This window comes from Sminthopsis crassicaudata, chromosome 1, assembly GCF_048593235.1.
Source record: "Sminthopsis crassicaudata isolate SCR6 chromosome 1, ASM4859323v1, whole genome shotgun sequence".
NCBI lineage: Eukaryota > Metazoa > Chordata > Mammalia > Dasyuromorphia > Dasyuridae > Sminthopsis > Sminthopsis crassicaudata.
The window spans coordinates 225,121,989-225,142,133 of NC_133617.1; the positions used below are offsets into that span (position 1 = coordinate 225,121,989).

The window sequence follows — 20,145 nt, forward strand, 5'->3', positions numbered from 1 at the left end:
TTTTCCACATCCCCTCCAATATTTATCATTATCTTTTCCTGTGTTAGCCAATCTGAGAGGTGTACGCTGGCACCTCAGAGTTGTTTTAACTTTCATTTCTCTAATCAATAGTGAGTTAGAGCATTTTTTTCATATGATTATAGATGGCTTTTAATTTCATCATTTGAAAATTGTCTGTTCATATCCTTTGGCCACTTATCAATTGAAGAATGACTTATATTCTTATAAATTTTCCAGTAATTTTAGAAATGAGACCTTTATCAGGAATACTGGCTGTAAAGATTTTTTCCCAGCTTTGTACTTCTTTTTTAATCTTGTTCCTGTGGCTTTGTTTGTGTAAAACCTTTTTAATTTAATGTAATCAAAGTTGTCTGTTTTGCCTTTCATAATGTTTTCTAGTTCTGCTTTGGTCATAAATATCTACCATCTCCAAAGATCTGATAGGTAAATTATCCCTTGTTCTCTGAATTTGTACTCATTTTGACCTTTTGGTATGGGGTGTGAGATGTAGGTCCATGTCAAGTTTCTGACACATTATTTTCCAGTTTTCTCAGCAATTTTTGTCAAATTGTGAGTTCTTATTCCAGAAGCTGGAGTTGGGGATTTATCAAATACTAGATTGCTATAGGCCTTGATTATTGTGTTGTGCATATCTAATTTATTACTAATCCCCCACTCTATTTCTTAGCCAATATCAAATGGTTATGATTATTGCTGCTTTATAATATAGTATTACATTTAGTACTGCTACCACAGTCTCATCCTAATATATTTTCTTACTTCTACTCCATTCCCATTTCAGTCCATCCTACAAACCATTGCCATATTTGTCTTCCTTATATAAAGATCTCATCACATTACACCTGTAGTCCAGTCTCTTAAATGTCTTTGTTTTGCTTACTGCCACAAGTTCAAACCTCTTAGTGTGACATAAAGTAGTGCACAGTATATTTATCACCCTACTTTTCCAACCTCTTCTCATACTATTCTGACTCAAAGAATTTAAAAATGTCCGTTATGGGAGATTATAAAAACCATCTTCTCCAATTTTATACATTCCATATTTTCAAATAAATAGCCATTTGCCTTGACTTGAAATATCCATTGAGGACAAACTCATTCCATCCTGAAATTGCTCATTTCGCTTTTACAGAGCTCTAATTATTAAGGAGATTTTCATTATTTTAAATCTGCCTTTCCAACTTCTACCCAGTGCCTTCTTTTTCCTTCTAAGGTCACATAGAACAAGTCTTTTCCATATGACAAGCCTTAAATACTTGAAGACAGCTAAAAAGGCTAAATATCTTAGTTCTTAAAAAAAAAAAAAAAATAACAATTCTCATGACATGCATGACCTCAAAGTCTTAAACTCCTTCACCACCCTAGTTAATCACCTTTGAACATTCCATAAAGCCCATTCACTAAATATTCTTGCTACTACATCCTAACATGCTTCAGACAGACCTGTTACTGTTATTTGACCTACTGATATAGCTTTCCAGTCTCACCACTTAGGACCTCCAGGTATCTATTTGCACTGCACAACTCCTTCAGAGTAAAAACTATTTTAACAATACTTTCTCATTCATTCACTCATTCATTTTATCATTACACTTTCACTTCTATTATCAAACAGGTAAAGTGGCAACATTTATGTTTATTCAGCTAATTATATTATTTCATTATCCTTAAAGATTACCCATATGTTAGATTGATTATATCTATAAAAACAAAAGTATGCTGTATAAAATAGAGATTCCAATTTCAAGTCCAATCTTTTTTCTCCCTTATTATAATTATGAAAATACTAATTTTATTTGATGCTAAGTTTTTTTTAATCAAAATAAAAAGAGTGAGGAAATGAAGTACATTAACTTATTAGCATAAAACCAGAAGCCATTACATTAAGATTTAATCTGACATTTTTCATAAAATGTCAACTAATCTCACTTGTACTTCTGTGGCTTTAATTGTTTACCACGATCATCTATGGAGTCTACATGGGATATGGGAGTGTGGAGGAACTGAGAAAGGGATATAGATATTCTCTATTGAACAAAAGAAGGTGAAAACTTAAGAGCATCAGTCTTTTATTAGGATAGAAAGGTAAAGAAAAAAGAAAGGGAGATGAAAAGTACTAGAATTGTAGAGTTCAGTAGAGGGTTTACTTTATTCATCTCAAATGGACACTATATGTAAAATATTTCGCAAACCTTAAAACACATTATAGATATTTATTATGATTACTATTCCAAACAAAAACAGCTACTACTATTGCTGTCATTAAGATATATCTCTCTTAGATGTTCCATGTTCCAACCTTGGAGTTATTTTGGATTTTTTTTTCTCCCTCAAAACAATATGCAATCACTTATTAGACTACCTATCTATTCTTCTTTATAGTACTCGGGAATCTATCCACTCATCCCTCTTCCATTAGTGTTATCAAAGTACAGACCGTCATTACCCCAACCTGGACTAGATATGTTTTGTATATAAAAATATATAAAAATAAATATATGGCAATAGAAATTAAATATGGCCATCTGTTTACTGAGAATTGGGTTTGCCAAAATTGTGATTGTTGGTCCTTTTTCCAAGTGTTTATAATTTAGTTTGAACTGAGATAGTAAGTATTTATAAATATGACTATAAGACCTCATCACATATAAAAAAATTTTCAAAATTTTCAAAACAAATCAAGTGGATTTTTTTTTGTCATAAAAGAATAAGATACTCAAGAAACTTGCTAGCTAATTTTGCCATTTGATATCAATATTTTAATGCCAGAGATTCTTTACTATCTGTAACATGGATCAAAAAGGATCAAATGAAATGTCATAAATAAGAAATTATTTCTTGTAAGACTCATGTCAAAAATATAAGAGTGGAGATGCATGCTATTTTCCCAAGAAGCCTATAAAATATTGAATTTGAGGTCTGAAAGATTTGAATTTGTAACTTGTTTCATACATTTACTATGTATATAACTTTGAGTAAGTCATATTACCTTTCATTGCCTCAGCTAACTCATCTGTAAAAAAAAGATAACTCACAGGTTTTATTGGGAAGATCAAATGAGATAACACGTGTAAAAACTCTGCCAACCTTAAATTATATTATAATTTAATAATTTGGTGTATTATATTTTTATTTATGGATATAAATAATATTATATTATTATATAGATTATTTATATGATATGCATATAGCATATGTGTCATCTAAATAAATATATAAATATGTAACTATAATGAATATATATTATAATTTAATAATAAAATGATTATAGTTATTTAATCATTATAATATCATATATGGCATATATAATATTAACTTATAAATTATGAATATTGTCTATTATAAAAGCTAGTTATCATGATTAGAATAGCTACATGGCACAACAGACAAAATGCAGGGCCTAAAGTCAGGAAGATTAATCTTCCTAAATTCAAACCTGGTTTTAGACACTCATTAGCTATGAGACTTTGGGTATATTACTTAACTCTGTTTGCCTCAGTCCCTCATTTGTAAAATTAACTAGAGAAGGAAATGGCAAAATCACTTTAGTATCTTTGCCAAGAAAACTCCAAGTCAGGTGACCAACTGTTGGTCACAACTGAAATGGCTTAATAGCAAAGCTATCTGATGATACTGCTGCTACTATTATTACTATTAGTACTACTGCTACTGCTAATCCTAATCCTTTACTACCACTGCTTCCACTGAAGAACCAGCAGCATATTTGTGTTTGGCATATATTTCTTTTTTGGAACCTACTGTATTTATTGTGAATACAGTAGATAAATTTTATGTCAAATAGACATTGAAAAAATTCTGTGAAAGCAAGACTAACATTGACAAAATGAATTAGTGCTGAGTCAACTATCCTAATAATGCAGATAGACATCAAATGATAAATATTGCTTATTGTCATTCTTAAGGAAGGAAGATCTGCTTCATTTATGACAAAAATCATAGAATTGAGAAGTTTATTCACCATGTGCTCCGTCTTCTTCCCTACTCTTCATCTCAAACTCCCTTGACATCATTCTTCATTCTGTCTCATTAAAAAGAAGTTCTGAGATCCAGTAGGGCTAGAGTTAAAGGGGCTCATGATACAAAAAAAAAGGTTTAATCTAACTGCTTTTTTTCACAGATGAGGAAACTAACCCTCCCAAAGATTCAAGCTCCAAGGCAATTTTCTCAAGCAGATTAGAATTTGAACCCAGACCATTTCCACTAAGCAAAGCTTCTTAAATTGTGTCCCCAATATGTGACCCCATATAGGATTGCATAACTGAATGTGAGGGTTGTGGAATTTTGATTTATTATCAGTAAATGTTTCATTTGCATACCTATCTTATATATCTATATATACCCAGATTAACATAAAAAAATTTACAGTGAAAAAGGGTCGAGTGGGGAAAAAAAAGTTTTAAAAGTCCTGTACTAAAGCATATGTTCTGAACTAAGAGCTTCCAAGTCCATTATACCAGGCTTTGTTTTCTACTGATCTCCTTAAAATATAACTCTTCCCATCCCTCTCCACATCTTTCACTCTTTGATTTTCCACTGGAACAAAACACAGTATAGTGCTTTGTGCTAGGAAGCAAGAATTTTGAAGGAGTGATAGGATCTGAGTTCTACTTGCCAAGTGTATGACCAGGATAAGTCATTTGACTTAAGCTTCAGTTCCCTCATTTGTAAAATGGGAATAGTAATACTGGCACTATCAATTTTAAGGGAATGTTTTAGGGAATAGATGAGATATTGTATAAAGTCTGCACACATGTGAACACTGTTAAAAGGATGAATGAAAGAATGGACAGATGAATGAATGAAAAATCAAAAACTGAAACAGAAGTTACAATTCATTAGAAAAGTAGGGCCATAAAATGACTACAAATAAAATAAAATTAAAGTTATATTTTTCATTAAATATTTGCTACATTTTTCACTCAATTCTTTTACGTCTTTTTAGAACATTCATTCATCTGCATATTTGGTTAAAAATTGAGTCTCTCTTTGACATTATTGCTTTTATCAGAAATATAAAGATTATTAACATATACCATTTTAAACCAATATTCCTATAGATTTAGAATGTCACTTGCATATTCCCATCGGTCTGCTTGAAAATAGGGTTTCCCCCAATGCTTAGATTAGTAAGTAAATATCTCAGTCCTTCAGGCCAACACAAACTTGCATCATTGCCAAAATAACTCTCCAACTTTCAGAAAGAAAGGGAATGAATTGAGTTTATATGAGAGATTGTAGATGAAGGATAGAGATTTATCATTTTTAGGTCATGGTCTGTAAAACACTGTATTATGCTCTTGTCATTTTCTTTCCAATTAAAATGAATTGATTTAGTTTATCCAGCCTTTGCTTTCAATTTAAAGCAAATAATAAAACATGTTTAGAGCATCTGCATTACTCACAGGAGACTCAGCAACTCCAAAGATATCTCGGACATCCCTCACTGAGTGTTTATTCTTTTTTCTCATAGTTTGAGTATACGTGTTATATCTCTTTTGGACTGCAGCTGCCTGGGTTCGAGTCAAGGTGGAGAGTAAAGCCTGTCCATCTTCTTCTTCAGCTCCTGAGATAAGTGTTGATAAACCAACATCTTGCAACCACTCTGCTTCAAGTTCTCCTTCTGCAAAAGAGTTATCAGAAACAGGTTACATTCTATGGACCAAGAAACGCCATTGGGTGTTTCAGATATGGGGGAAATTAAATGGAAAACACAAAGCAAAAAACATAACACAACAAAAAAAACTTAGCATTTCTGATTAATCATTTAAAAAATTTATTAAAATTCATGTTATAGAAAGGTGACTAAAATACCCATACTTCTGTCTTTTTTCAAATAGATAGGTTCTTACATATATATATATATATAAAATATATAGTCTAAACTGGTGAATCCAATATTCTGATTAAATGAAAGTTGCCACAGGAACAAGAATAAGATTGGTCATTAGTAGATCTTTGTCTCCAATACTGCATTTGAGTCTCACAATAATCCATTCATCATTTACTGATTTACAGACAAAGAGAATTGAAGCAGCCTTCCAGTAATCATGTAATTAGGATATGTAGCAGGTCGGTTTTGGTTTAGTGTTGGTTTTTATTTGTTTGGGTTTTTTGGCTTTTGTTTATTAGTTTTGTTAGTTTGTGTTTTTTTCTTTTTTTTAAGGACGGACCTATGATTTCATTTGTACCGGGTGTTTACCAATGCAGACAGAGGAGTATACTGCTATTTGTAATCTTACATATTTTTCTGGAGGGGTTCAGAGGTTAAGTGTACTTGTGCAGAGTCAAAAAGCCAACATGTGGTAAGAAAAATATTTAAACCTGTCTTCCTGACCCCAAGGCCAACCAGCACTGTTATTCATTATGTCATGCTGTCTTTTAAACTCAGGAATATGCTATCTATAAAGACAGGTGAATAGGTACATTGTTATTTGTTCTTTCTCCTCGAAGAGGACCATGACATCAGGAAGGTGATACTATGACATGCAAGTGAATTGTATTTAAGTGAAGGACGGCCATACAAGATCCCCTACCTCACTTTCCCCTCCAGTCACCTGGGTCCAATGGCTAGATATACATCAGGACGACTAGAGATGGCCCTGGATGCAGTGGAAGACCTTGGTCTTTTTAAGCTAAGGTCTTCATTAGGTCTCAGTTTAACAAAAGCTGTACCCATTCAGTGATTAAGTCTAAGTAGCAGTTGAGGCAAAGGATTTGTCCTTTCACCCAACCCAAAAATAAATAAATAAAACTAAATAAATAAATAAAACTGGAAAGGGAGGACCCTCAAGGTTTCTGGCCAAAGTAGAAATGATTGCTATTTACATTCAATCTGAGTCACTCAGGATCAAACAATATAGACATATATGGTGCATGTATCTATATACAGCTATATTTGTGTGTGTATATAATTCTCCATATATACTACCTAGTATATTTTTTCTTTTGAAAATTTTTATTGATACTTTTTTTTTAATCACCTTTACTTACAAATATATTAGTTCCCTTCTATCCAGTGAATAATTCCTTGAAATAAAGATTAAAAAAAAAGAGAGGGGGGGATTAAATTAGCAAAATTAAGCAATATATCAATTGAATTTGATGCTATATTCAATGTTCCATTCCTACAGTCTCCCACCTCTGCCAAGAATGGGGAAGATTTATTTCTTGGGATTTCTTAGGATGGACACATTTTTTCAAAAAATTAGAATAAAACAGACATCATACTATAATTAAAATTTAACTAAACAGTTAATCTTTGATGATTCAAAAAGTTCTAAATTATCCTGTGCCTCAAGGTCATCATAATGAACATCAGTTTTCATTCACTATACTGTAGATATAAGCTGGCAATAATGGATAGTTCTGATTAATTAAACGTCAAATGACATAAAATGTATCATATATCCAGGAACTGAAATTATCCTAAGTGTTCTCTAAAAACGACTAGAAAAAGTCATAAAAGTGACTAGAAATCTTATAAAGATTATATCCTACCCTAAAGAAATTACAGAAGGGGGGAAAAGATACATAGATGTGCAAAAATAATTACTGCAATAGTTTGTAGTATTGAAAAATTAGAAACTGAGGGGATACCCTTTATAACTGAAGAATGGCTGAATGAACTATGTTAAGTAAATGTAATGGAATATTATGATGTCAGAATAACAAAAGCAATGGATTCAGAGATACCTAGAAAGACATATAAACTGATACATAATGAAATAAATAGGACCCAAAGAACAATTTATACAGTTCTTCCTGTATTACAATTCCTTTGCACTACTATAAAGGAAAACATGGTGATAGATTGAAGAATGATGATATATATGTATATGTAATACATATATATGCATGTATTACATATGTAGGTATGTATGTTTGTATGTATATATGTATTCCACACATAATGACTATCAACTACTCTAGAAAACTGTCTATGATTCATACTTCTCACCTCTTGGCAGAAGTTGTCGCAGCACTAGAGATATTCTTTGTGGGGGATCCCAAAAATGCTGTTGAGATCATTATCTCTAGTAATTTGGGGTTACCAGAAAGGAAGGAGGAGCTTGTTAATCCCAAGGATGATTAAATTTAGTTCTGGAAGGGACTTTTAAGTCATCTAGCCCAACCTAGTTTCCCCATTTTATTCCCTCAGGAAACTGAGGCCTGAAGGTGAAAATGAACCAATATCACAAATGTAGTAAATGGCAAGAGAACGAATAGAACCCAAATCTCAAAGACATTACTCTTCCTAATGTATCATGTTTTTCTTGTATTTATCTTGCTGTCAGTGAGCAGCCCTCCATGGGGTTCTCTCTCTCTACTTCCCTCTACAGATTATCTTCAATTTATCCTGTCCACATTTTATTTGGGAAACTATGTGACATGGTGGATAATGTCCCAGACCTGGAGTCAGGAAGACCTGACTCAAATATGGCCTCAGATACTTACTAGTTATGCAATCATGGACAAGTCATTTAACCCTGTTTCATCAGTTTCCTTATGTGTAAAATGAGCCAGAGAAGAAAATAGAAGACTATTCCAGTATCTTTGACAAGAAAACTCCAAATGGAGTCATGCAAAGTCAGCCACAACTGAACAATATATCTTGTTTTTTATCTAGTGTTCACATGTTCTCTCCCATTAATCTGTGATCTCTCATGATAACCATATATTAACTCAAACCCAGTACATTCATTCAAGGCACTGTGCTAAGTGTTGGGGTTATGAAGATCAAAGTCCTCACCTTCGAGAAGTTTACATTCTGAGCGTAAAAAAAAAAAAAGAAAAAAAAATTTATATAGTCGAGTGAATACAAAATATACATGAAATAGATGAATACAAAGTTATTTGGGAACCTTAACTGCTAGGGAGGAAAATCAAGAAAGTCCTCATGTGCAGCAAGAGATACAAAGAGAAATTCCATTCAAAATAACAGTCGATAGTATCAAATATTTGGGAATATATCTACCAAAGGAGAGTCAGGAATTATATGAGCAAAATTACAAAACACTTGCCACAAAAATAAAGTCAGATTTAAATAATTGGAAAGACATTCAATGTTCTTGGATAGGCCGAGCGAATATAATAAAGATGACAATACTCCCCAAACTAATCTATTTATTTAGTGCTATACCAATCAGACTCCCAAGAAACTATTTTAATGACCTAGAAAAAATAACAACAAAATTCATATGGAAGAATAAAAGGTCGAGAATTGCAAGGGAACTAATGAAAAAAAAGTCAGAGGAAGGTGGTCTAAGTGTACCTGATTTAAAGCTATATTATAAAGCAACAGTCACCAAAACCATTTGGTATTGGCTAAGAAATAGACTAGTTGATCAGTGGCATAGGTTAGGTTCACAGGACAAGATAGTGAATAAAAATAGCAATCTAATCTTTGACAAACCCAAAGATCCCAAATTTTGGGATAAGAATTCATTATTTGACAAAAACTGCTGGGAAAACTGGAAATTAGTATGGCAGAAACTAGGCATGGACCCACATTTAACACCACATACTAAGATTAGATCAAAATGGGTCCAAGATTTAGGCATAAAGAACGAAATCATAAATAAATTGGAGGAACATGGGATGGGTTACCTCTCAGACTTGTGGAGGAGGAAGGAGTTTGTGTGCAAGGGAGAACTAGAGACCATTATTGATCACAAAATAGAACATTTTGATTACACTAAATTAAAAAGTTTCTGCACAAACAAAACTAATACAAACAAGATTAGAAGGGAAGTAACAAATTGGGAAAAAATTTTTACAGTTAAAGGTTCTGATAAAGGCCTCATCTCCAAAATATACAGAGAATTGACTTTAATTTATAAGAAATCAAGCCATTCTCCAATTGATAAATGGTCAAAGGATATGAACAGACAATTTTCAGATGATGAAATTAAAACTATTTCCACTCATATGAAAGAGTGTTCCAAATCACTATTGATCAGAGAAATGCAAATTAAGACAACTCTGAGGTATCATTACACACCTGTCAGATTGGCTAAGATGACAGGAACAAATAACGATGAATGTTGGAGGGGCTGTGGGAAAACTGGGACACTGATGCATTGTTGGTGGAGTTGTGAAAGAATCCAACCATTCTGGAGAACAATCTGGAATTATGCCCAAAAAGTTATCAAAATGTGCATACCCTTTGACCCAGCCATACTACTACTAGGCTTATACCCCAAGGAACTACTAGAGAAGGGAAAGGGTCCTGTATGTGCCAAAATGTTTGTGGCAGCCCTTTTCATAGTGGCTAGAAGCTGGAAGATGAATGGATGTCCATCAATTGGAGAATGGTTGGGTAAACTATGGTATATGAATGTTATGGAATATTATTGTTCTATAAGAAATGACCAACAGGAGAAATACAGAGAGGCTTGGAGAGACTTACATCAACTGATGCTGAGTGAAACGAGCAGAACCAGAAGATCATTATACACTTCAACAATGATACTGTACGAGGATGTATGCTGATGGAAGTGGATTTCTTCAACATAGAGAAGAACTAATCCAATTCCAATTGATTAATGATGGACAGAACCAGCTACATCCAGAAAAGGAACACTGGGAAATGAATGTAAACTGTTATTTTTACCTTCTGAATCCAATTCTTCCTGTGCAACAAAAAATTCGGTTCTACACACATATATTGTATCTAGAATATACTGTAATATATTTAACATATATAAGACTGCTTGCTATCTGGGGGAGGGGGTTGGGGGAGGAAGGGAAAAAATCTGAATAGAAGTAAGTGCAAGGGATAATGTTGTAAAAAATTACCCATGCATATGTACTGTCAAAAAATGTTATAATTATAAAATAAAATAAAAAATTAAAAAAAAAAAAAAAAAAAAAAAAAAAAAGAAAGTCCTCATGTGAACCTGGCACCTAAGCTGCTTCTCTAAAGCATCGAGGGATCCTAAGAGATACTGGTGAGAAGGGAAGAGTATTCAAGACATATGAGACATCCTGAGCAAAGGCATGATGATGGGAATCAGAACATCATGAATCACAGTAGCAGTGCACCAGTCTAGAAAGATAGGCTGGAGCCAGACTGCAGGGCTCTGCTAAAGTTTGAATAAGGGGAAGAAGAGGGGAACAGGAGTCTCATGGAGATTGATGCAAAAGGGGGTATTCAGAAGGAAAGGGTTGAATTTGAGTTATGAAAGAGTAATGAACTTGCTTTCCCATAGTTATATGAATTCAATAAACTATTGGATAAATCCAGTTTTCCCTCTAGGTTGCTCCTGAATTCAGAAAGCCAAAATGGAATCAGAAGAGGAAGAGGGGAATCATGGAGGGAAAACTCTCTCTTCATCTCTAACAAATTGCCTCTTGTCCAAAACTCATTCATACCTATTCCACAAGCATTTTACCACTAACCACTAATTATACTCAGGGGTCCCTTCATTTTTCCCCAAGCACTCTCTTTTTCTCTTGCTGAGACCACTGGACACACAGGAAAAGTGGCATTTGAATAACTCAGCATCCAACACCACTTATCACTGCTAGGCCCAAATGCTAGGACCTCTCCATTAGGACCATCTGATTTGTTCTCCTACCCAAAGGAAGCCCAATTCACAGTGTCTCTGAAGGTTGTCTCAAGGCTGTTCTACTTCCCTTATACTCTTGTCACTCTAAGGAAAACTTTCAATAATTTTGCTTTCTGTTACACAAACTCGTGGAGTTTATATACAAACCCCAAGGGGTTCAGTCTGATCATCTGTGAGATCTGTGTCTTCCCTTAATAGAAATCAGCCTTTTCTCCAGAGCTCTTAATCCCAAGTAAGAGCTCTAACTAAAGAAAACTAGATCATCCCATGTCAATGTAAATAAATGGATCTGACCTCTTTCCCTAAATATCCTCATACCAGGGCTCTCAGCTGGTGCTCTGTGGGTGGGAAGAAATGTGACCTTCATCCAGTTCAAGTTTCCCTGAAGTTGGCAAGAACTTATATCAACTTGAAGTTGTTAATACAGGGAAGTCTGTTGGCTCACTAAGTTTATTCTGTTTTCTGTTTGAGAAGAACAAAGGAGTAGGGGAGGCAATAAAAAATATCCACAGAAATCATAACTTGTGAAACAAAATAGGATATTACTCACCATCAGCAGGTTTGATCTCAGTAACTGTCTGTTCTTCCTGTCCACTCTCACTGTTTTCTTTAATACTTTCAACTTCACACCAGAAATCCTCCATTGAAGTACTATCTACGGAGGCTTGGGAGTTGGACCGGCTAAATGTAGGAGGATGGAGGGACTCATTGGACAGCATTCTGTTAATTCTTCGGCAGCGAGGGATAGATTTTCTGGGGGAAAGAAGGCAATTCAATTAAAAATAAGTTTAAAGCATTTTGGGAAATTAATACCAAAGTGCTTTAGGGCATCATGTTTTAAATAGAAATGGAGTTAAAAAGTATTAATATGATTGTTTCCATTATTGATCTCTGAAGGTTTTCACATTTGAAGGTACATTATGCATGTCTTCAATTTCATTCAGTGCTTTCTATATCACACTGCAACTGAACAACAATGAAATGCTGATCTTTGGGGTGGCCCAAACCTACAAGTGCATGCTCTTTCATACTTTTAAAATATAGCACATGGCATTATTTCCAAGAAACTGAATCCAACTGGAAAACAAAATTCCAGGTTGACTCATGTCATCCTGGTAGGGAAAATCAGAATTTCAGCAGCTTAAAAATGAAAGCCATTGACATTTACACTTTAGACGGTTTCACATACTTTTTTTCCTCTTCTCTCATGAAAGAAAAAGTATAGTATCCCCTTATTGCTCATATAGACCTTTGATCCCAAGTTTTCTTCTCCAGAATCTAGATTCCAAGGTTATCATCTCTCTCAAATATCTTCACTCTCTTTCCCTCTACCAACTGCCTCCCCTCTGACTACAAGCATATTCAAGTCACCTTAGCTTGAGAAAAACTTTCCCTTCACATTCTTAATCCATCCAGCTATTTTATTTCTTCTCTGACTGTTTTGAAAAAATTATATGCATCAGACATTCAAAAAGCATTTATTAAGCACCTATTATGTACCAGACATTGTGCTAAGTGCTAGTGGATACAAGAGCACCTAATCTAATATAGGAGAAAATAAGCAAATATGTACAATAGACTGACAGACTATATATAAACTATATATAGGATAAAAAAAACAGACTATCTATAGGATTAACATGAAATAACTAACAGAGAAAAGGCACTCGAATTAAGAGGAATTGGAGAAAGTTTCAAGGCTTATCAGTACTTTTACTTATCATAAATTCTTCTACTTAATACTCATTCTCTTCTTAACTCCTTGCAAGTAGCCATACATCTGCACCATTTTACTGAAACTATTCTCTCCAAGATCATCAATCGGCTACTCATCTCTAAATCTAAGGATCTACTTATAACCTTTTCTTTTAGTTCAACAACTTCTCCATGCAGAAGACATTCAAAACCATAAATCTAATCTTGATCTCTCTCAAGAATTCCATATCCCTATCTCAAAATACATTCTATCCATTCCATCAGCCCTCAAACTTAACCCTTCTAAAACTTTCTCTAAATCTGCTCTTCCTTCTGACCTCCCTATTTTTGTCTATGGCATCACCATTCACCTTGTTTCCCATGTTTTTTAACCCTCTAAATAGCTTTGCTTCTTCTATCTCTCTGGAATCATTTGCCATTTCTTTCTCCAGTTCATTTTACAGATGAGGAAACTGAAATAAATAGCATTAAGTGACTTTCCCAAGGTTAGATAGCTAGCAGATGTCTAAGAAGAGATTTGAACTCAAAAAAATAAATCTTTCTGGCTCTAGACTTGGCACATAGATATTTAGATTTATTTAAATATATATACGTATATGTATATATAAATGTTTATTATATAAGTATATATTGTTATATGTTAATAACATTTTATTTTTCCCCATTACATGTAAAATCACATTTTAAACATTCATTTTTTTTAAAAAAAATTTGAGTTCCAAATTTTCTCCCTCCTTCCCTCTCACAAAGATGGTAAGCAAATTGTTATTGGGATAATATATTTTAAAACTAAGTCATTATTGAGTCTGCAGGGATGCTTATTATGTATTATTGGTGACTGTTCCTATTTGAATCTGACTATATAGCTTTTAACATTATCTAGCAAAGCTAAGATTTAAACCTTGGTCTTTATACTTCAAATCTTATGTTCAGTGATATTAAAATGCCTGAGATACTGGCTATGATCAATGCCAAACATGGTATTTTTGAACTGATGTTGACCACATCATAATCTAACAGCAACTGGTTCCAAAGGTAGCAATCATCTCTGAGTCATTTGTCTGCCTACTATCACATCATCAGCTGGTAGGGCCAAAGGCCAAAATAAACATGAAATCAAAAAAGTTAAAGATGAGAAGTTAATGTGAAAAATTGCTGCAGCTCCAATATAATCTGTTTTTAAAAGCTGTCAACTCTTTAAAAAAGAAAAAAAAGGAAATTGATACAAGTGAACAGTTCAACTCTACAGCTATTTCCTAGAGTTTAACCAGTTTGAAATAGCTGTCTTGCCATAAGGAGAAGGATGAAAAGAGCCCAGAAATTCTCTTTGCCAACAAAAATAATCTTCTTGCTTCACAGCAGGGTGACATTTGTATAGGGCTACAAAACATGACTGAAACCATTCTTTTCAAGTTCAACTCCTCAGTTACTATACTGAAGGGCCTTTCTCAGTCCTCATGTAATCCCTTACTCTGGATACTCTCTCCTTCCTAATATTCTTTCTGCTTACTTGGGTGTTTATTTTTCCTGCAATCCCTGAATTGCCCTCAGTTTTCTTCTTTGTTTCTATCTGTTTCTGTGTCTGTCTGTCTTCTTACCATCTCCGCTTCCCACTAACACTTTTGGAGAGCAACTAGTTTAAACTCTGGGCAAAGGACTCCTAAATCTATATTCCCACTTCCAACCTTCAATTGAATTTTTAGTCTCTTATCTTCAATTGCTTGTTAAATATCTCAACTCTGCAAGTCAGACTCTGCAAGTTAATAATGAACTTATCTTACTCTACCAAATATCCCCAAAATCGCATTGTTATTAGTGTTATCACCAACTTCTGTATTTCAAGCTCATAATCTGTTATCTTTGAGAAGATTCTTCTCTCTCCTTCACCAACCATAGTGAATCAATTGCTAAGACCTGCCATTTCTACTTCACACCATCTCTTGTATCCTTCTATACATTCACACAGCTGACACCATAATAAAGGTTTTGATACTCTCTAACCCAAATTATTGTAATAGCAGCCATCTGATCTTGTTTTCTGTCTCTACCATTCTCCAATGCAAAAGAAAATGGAATAATTGACAATTAACTTACTCAATCACATGCATTAATATACTCAACTAAGTTTTAAAACTTGAAAAAAATATTGTACACTTCCACAATGGAGTCATCATTTTAAATATGTCTTGAGTGCCCATGAATAAGGCAAATGATCTTATACCTCAAATAAAATATAATGGGATTAAATGGGGAAGGGATAGCTGAGGATAGATCTGTTTAGGAGATATTTATTCTACAAAGATGCCATTTCACAAGTCTAAACCAACCCTTTGCAAATAAAACTTTCATGATATCTGTCCTTAAGTGATTTCAGAAGGATCATTTAGAAATTAGAGACTGCTTAAATCTGTTCTTATTGCCATGAATGACTCTTTTTGGCCTTTCTGCTGAATCCAAGAAGAGTATTTGTCAATAATGATCAGTGCTTATCAATGATGTTAGATTCCTATCAAGCCATGGTTGGATTTGAACTTCTAGAAGATCTATAGCTGTCTTTCAGTGAATTGGATTTTATTGATTAAATAAACACTGTGTGTCAGGCCCTATGCTAAGGACTGAGGAGTAAAAAAAAAAAAAAAAAAGTCAAAAACCCAGGCTTTAGGATCTCATATTCTATTAGGAAGACAATATGCAAACATTTATGTACATATAGGATAAATTCAAAGTAATGGGGAGATAATATCAGAGGAGAGGCAGTAGAATAAGGGCTGGAGAGTGGGAGGGAAATTGGAAAATGCCTCTTTTAGAAGATGGGATTTGGTCAGAGTATTAAAGGGAAGATAAGAGGGGGAAGTGAGGAAGAGAATTTCTCAGATGAGGGAAAATCAGTGACAAGACAATGGCTTGTGCTGTGTGCCCAATAGCAAGAAGGGCAATATTGCTTGATTTCAGTATGAATCACTAAAGTACATGGCTAGAAAGGTAGAAGAAGACCCTTGATAAACGCTTTAACTCATAAAAGATTTTCTATTTGATCCTGGAGGTAAGAGGAAACATTGGACTATTTGGGTATTGTGATCAGACCTTTAGGAAAAAAACACTTCGACAGCTGAGAAAAGACTTGAAATAGGGAGACCAAGCAGAAGACTATGTGGTAGCAGTGTAAGAGAAGGGAGTGTGTAAGAGAGAAGGGAGCATGTAAGAAAAATGAGGAGGTAGAAATGACAAGATTTAACAATACCAGATATGTGGAGATGAGATTAAAAGAGGAATCAAGAATTACACTAAGACCAAGAGCTTTGATGACTATGAATATGGTGGTGTCCCCCTGACAGAAATAGCAAAGTTGGAGGATTGGGAAGAGAATTCTATATTATGAGTCAGTGTAAGATCTGAGTCACCTGAGTAGAGATTATCATCAAAATCATGGGAATTGGTGAGATTACCAGGTGAGACAAAAGAAAAGGAAAAGAAAAGAGGAGTTAGAAAAAAAAATCTTTGGGGAATACTCATTATTTGTTCTCTCATAAGCTATCTGTGACTCTATTTTAAATTTCCAAGCCCTTCCACAATGAGTAGCTTCTCTTAATGACAGTTATTAATCCTTATTAATTCAGTCATTTAGCATTCTACAGAATTCTGTTTTTTTTTTTTAATTTTATAAATTATACCTTTTTATTTGCAAAACATATGCATGGGTAATTTTTCAACATTGACCTTGCAAAACCTTCTGTTCCAACTTTTCCCCTCCTTCCCCCCACCCCATCCCATAGATGTAAGGTAGTCCAATACATGTTAAATATGTTATAATATATGTTAAATCCAATAGATGTATACATATTTATATACTTAACTTGCTGCACAAGAAAAATCAGATCTAGAAAGAAAGAAAAAAAACCTGAGAAGGAAAACAAAACTACAAGCAAACAATAATAGAAAAAGTGGAAATGCTGTGTTGTGGTCCACACTCAATTCCCATAGTTCTCTCCCTGGGTATAGCTGATTCTCTTCATCACTGAACAATTGGAACTGGTTTGAATCATCTCATTGTTTAAGAGAGCCAATGTCCATCAGGATTGATCATCTTATAATCTTGTGTATAATGATCTCCTAGTTCTGCTTATTTCACTTAGCATCAATTCATTTAAGTTTCTCCAGGTCTCTCTTAAATCATCCTGCTGTCATTTCTTACAGAACAATAATATTCCATAATAAGGAATCTCTGTTAATTGGAATATCTATATATCTATGATATAATGAAAATTGACACCCATGATAATGACTTGAGGCATGAAAAAATCCAAATGTACTTATTGACAATTCAACCAAAGGAGTAATTTATGTTGAGTAGAATGTGATATTATATTTTATCATCATTATTATTTTAATTCTTCATCTGTAATATGTGATATGTGTAATAATTTTCTTCTTCAATATTTCATGGGACTAAGATTTCATTCAAGTGGTATACTCTCCCAATGACCTAGGAGATAGACTCTGAGAGTTGTTATGGTCAACTTAACAACCAAGCATATACATATGAAATTTGAAGCCAGATGAACTGGATCTGAATTCATAACACGTGAGTTTGGGTAGGTCACTTAAGGTGTCTGAGCTTTAGTGTTTAGCTTTAAAATAAAGAGATTAGGGGGGAAAAACAACAATAACAAACTGTGGGGCCCTTCTGGCTTCCTAGAACCTATTAAGGCTAATCCTTGCCAAAAACCTTGCAGACTATTCTCTAGTTGTATTTGGAACCTTTCTAAATTGGAAGCATTGCCAAAGTTGATCCTTTTAGGCTAATTATCTGCTGAACAGATGACTTAAGTAACCCAAACACTCCATTCCTCAATCATCCTAGATAAAAGAGAGAATATTTTACACGGTGTTTTCCCTTCCATCCTTCATCCCTGTTTTCCTTTGAAAAAATACTTAAGAATCTGGTGTCATTGTAAGTGCTCATAACATCATCTATCACACTTGTTTCTAGACCTAAGGTTAAGGTGATGGCTTAGCTAACAGCTTAGAGTTCTTCACCCAGTGGGTGGTCTGAGCACCTTTGCATTTTAGCCAGCATTGGGAATCCAAGGTTGAGTGTGATAACAAGGACAATGAATGAAACCCAGCTGTGGGCATTTGCTGCTTCATAAAATATAGCTCATAACAAAGCTATGTTTCAATTTCATTTAGAGATGACAACATATGTGGTTTATTACCAGAATTACCCATTTGCCATAATATGGATGGGATGACTAGAAGGACACACTGAATTCTGCAAAAAAGAAAATAAAAGGAATGGGAGAATAAAAGAAACATTCCCCAAAAGTTTCCAACTATACAAATAGAAAAAAAGGTCTTAAATTTCCCCCTCATTAGAATATATCTTTGTTCATCTTTTCTCTCATATTATGCATATTTCTGTCTTTCAGACATTTACAGTGACTTATTTTTATTCAATTTTTCAAAATCAAAGAATTTCAGTAACACATGAAATTCATAACAGCAGCATGATTAAAGTTAATCATACCACTGCTTTTAGCTTCACAAGATAAGCACTTTTGTCTTTTATTTTGCCATCTTCTCCATGGCTGAAACTTCAAAGACACCATTATAGATTTCAAGGGAGAAACTGTTTTCTTTATTCTTTTCAAATTTTCATATCTTCCCCTGTGTTCTCCCCCCAGAGACACCAAAGAATTTCTACTTTACTAATCTTTGAATACCTAAATCTAGTAAAATTTGTAGCTTCTCACCCATTCCTAGGCAGGAAATTATTTAGAAGATCTCATGGCTCTTCAAACAGTTTGCAAACTCTAGAAATAGGCAGAGGTTTTTAACTTTTGGTATCACAGGCCCTTTGGCAATTTAGGGAAGGATATGGATCCCTTCTCAGAATAATGTTTTAAAATGTATTAAATAAATACAATGGAAATCTATTACAAGAAATATGGGTGTATATATATATATTAATTAATGTGTTGTTCATAGTATTTTCACTTATTTTGTTGTTGCTTGCTATTTTTGATTTTTTCATTTTTTTTCTTTCAGATCTGATTTTTCTTGTGCAGAATTATAAATGTGGAAATATGCTCAGAAGAAATGCACATGTTTAACCTATATAGAATTACTTGGTGTTTAGAGGAGGGGGGTAGGGGAGAAGGGAGAAAAATTTGGAACACAAGGTTTTGCAAGGGTGAATGTTGAAAATTATTTTGAAAATTATTTTCCAGGGCAGCTAGGTGGCGAAGGGGATAGAGCACCAGCCCTGAATTCCGGAGGACCAGAGTTCAAATGTGGTCTCAGACACTTAACACTTCCTAGCTGTGTGACCCTGGGCAAGTCACTTAACCCCAGCCTCAGGGAAAAAAAAAAAAGAAAGAAAGAAAAAGAAAATTATTTCCATTTTTGATCCAATTTTGAAAATAAAAAGCTATTATTGAAAATTTTTAAAAATGTGTTGTTGTTTTTAAAATCCCTGGACCTCAAGTTAAGAACCTAGAATTTAAATGGCATTTGATTAGCAGAATAGCCACGTTTGCTATGCATGGATCATATATTAAGCAGGATCACAAGTCATACAATGGATGTAATTTCTATCTGTTCACAAACTACTTTAGCAAAGAAGTAGATATGATACACTACCCTCAGGAATTTAAAATTTAACTGAAGCCATTTGCTAAATGATTTCTTTTCATGGTATAAGCTAATTGAGGCAGAGGGATATTCAGGCCTTGTTTCTGTAATTAGAATGAAAATGTTCTATTAACAGTCTGTCTGCTTACACAAAAGAGTTTTTTTTCAAGGTACTTCAAAGAAA

The 20,145-nt window shown here is 33.9% G+C and overlaps 1 protein-coding gene across 4 annotated transcripts in view; it reads right to left on the reverse strand.

Annotated features, from left to right (window-relative positions):
- Window positions 1–20,145, reverse strand: part of ARHGAP28 (Rho GTPase activating protein 28) — a 188,870-nt gene that overhangs the window by 55,685 nt on the left and 113,040 nt on the right. For all 4 annotated transcript variants that reach the window (XM_074275301.1, XM_074275324.1, XM_074275311.1 and 1 more), the window contains exons 2-3: window positions 12,163–12,365; window positions 5,445–5,662 (exon numbers count right to left, since the gene is read on the reverse strand). In XM_074275301.1, the coding sequence (XP_074131402.1) occupies window positions 5,445–5,662; window positions 12,163–12,365 (421 nt within the window). The remainder of the gene's footprint in view (window positions 1–5,444; window positions 5,663–12,162; window positions 12,366–20,145) is intronic.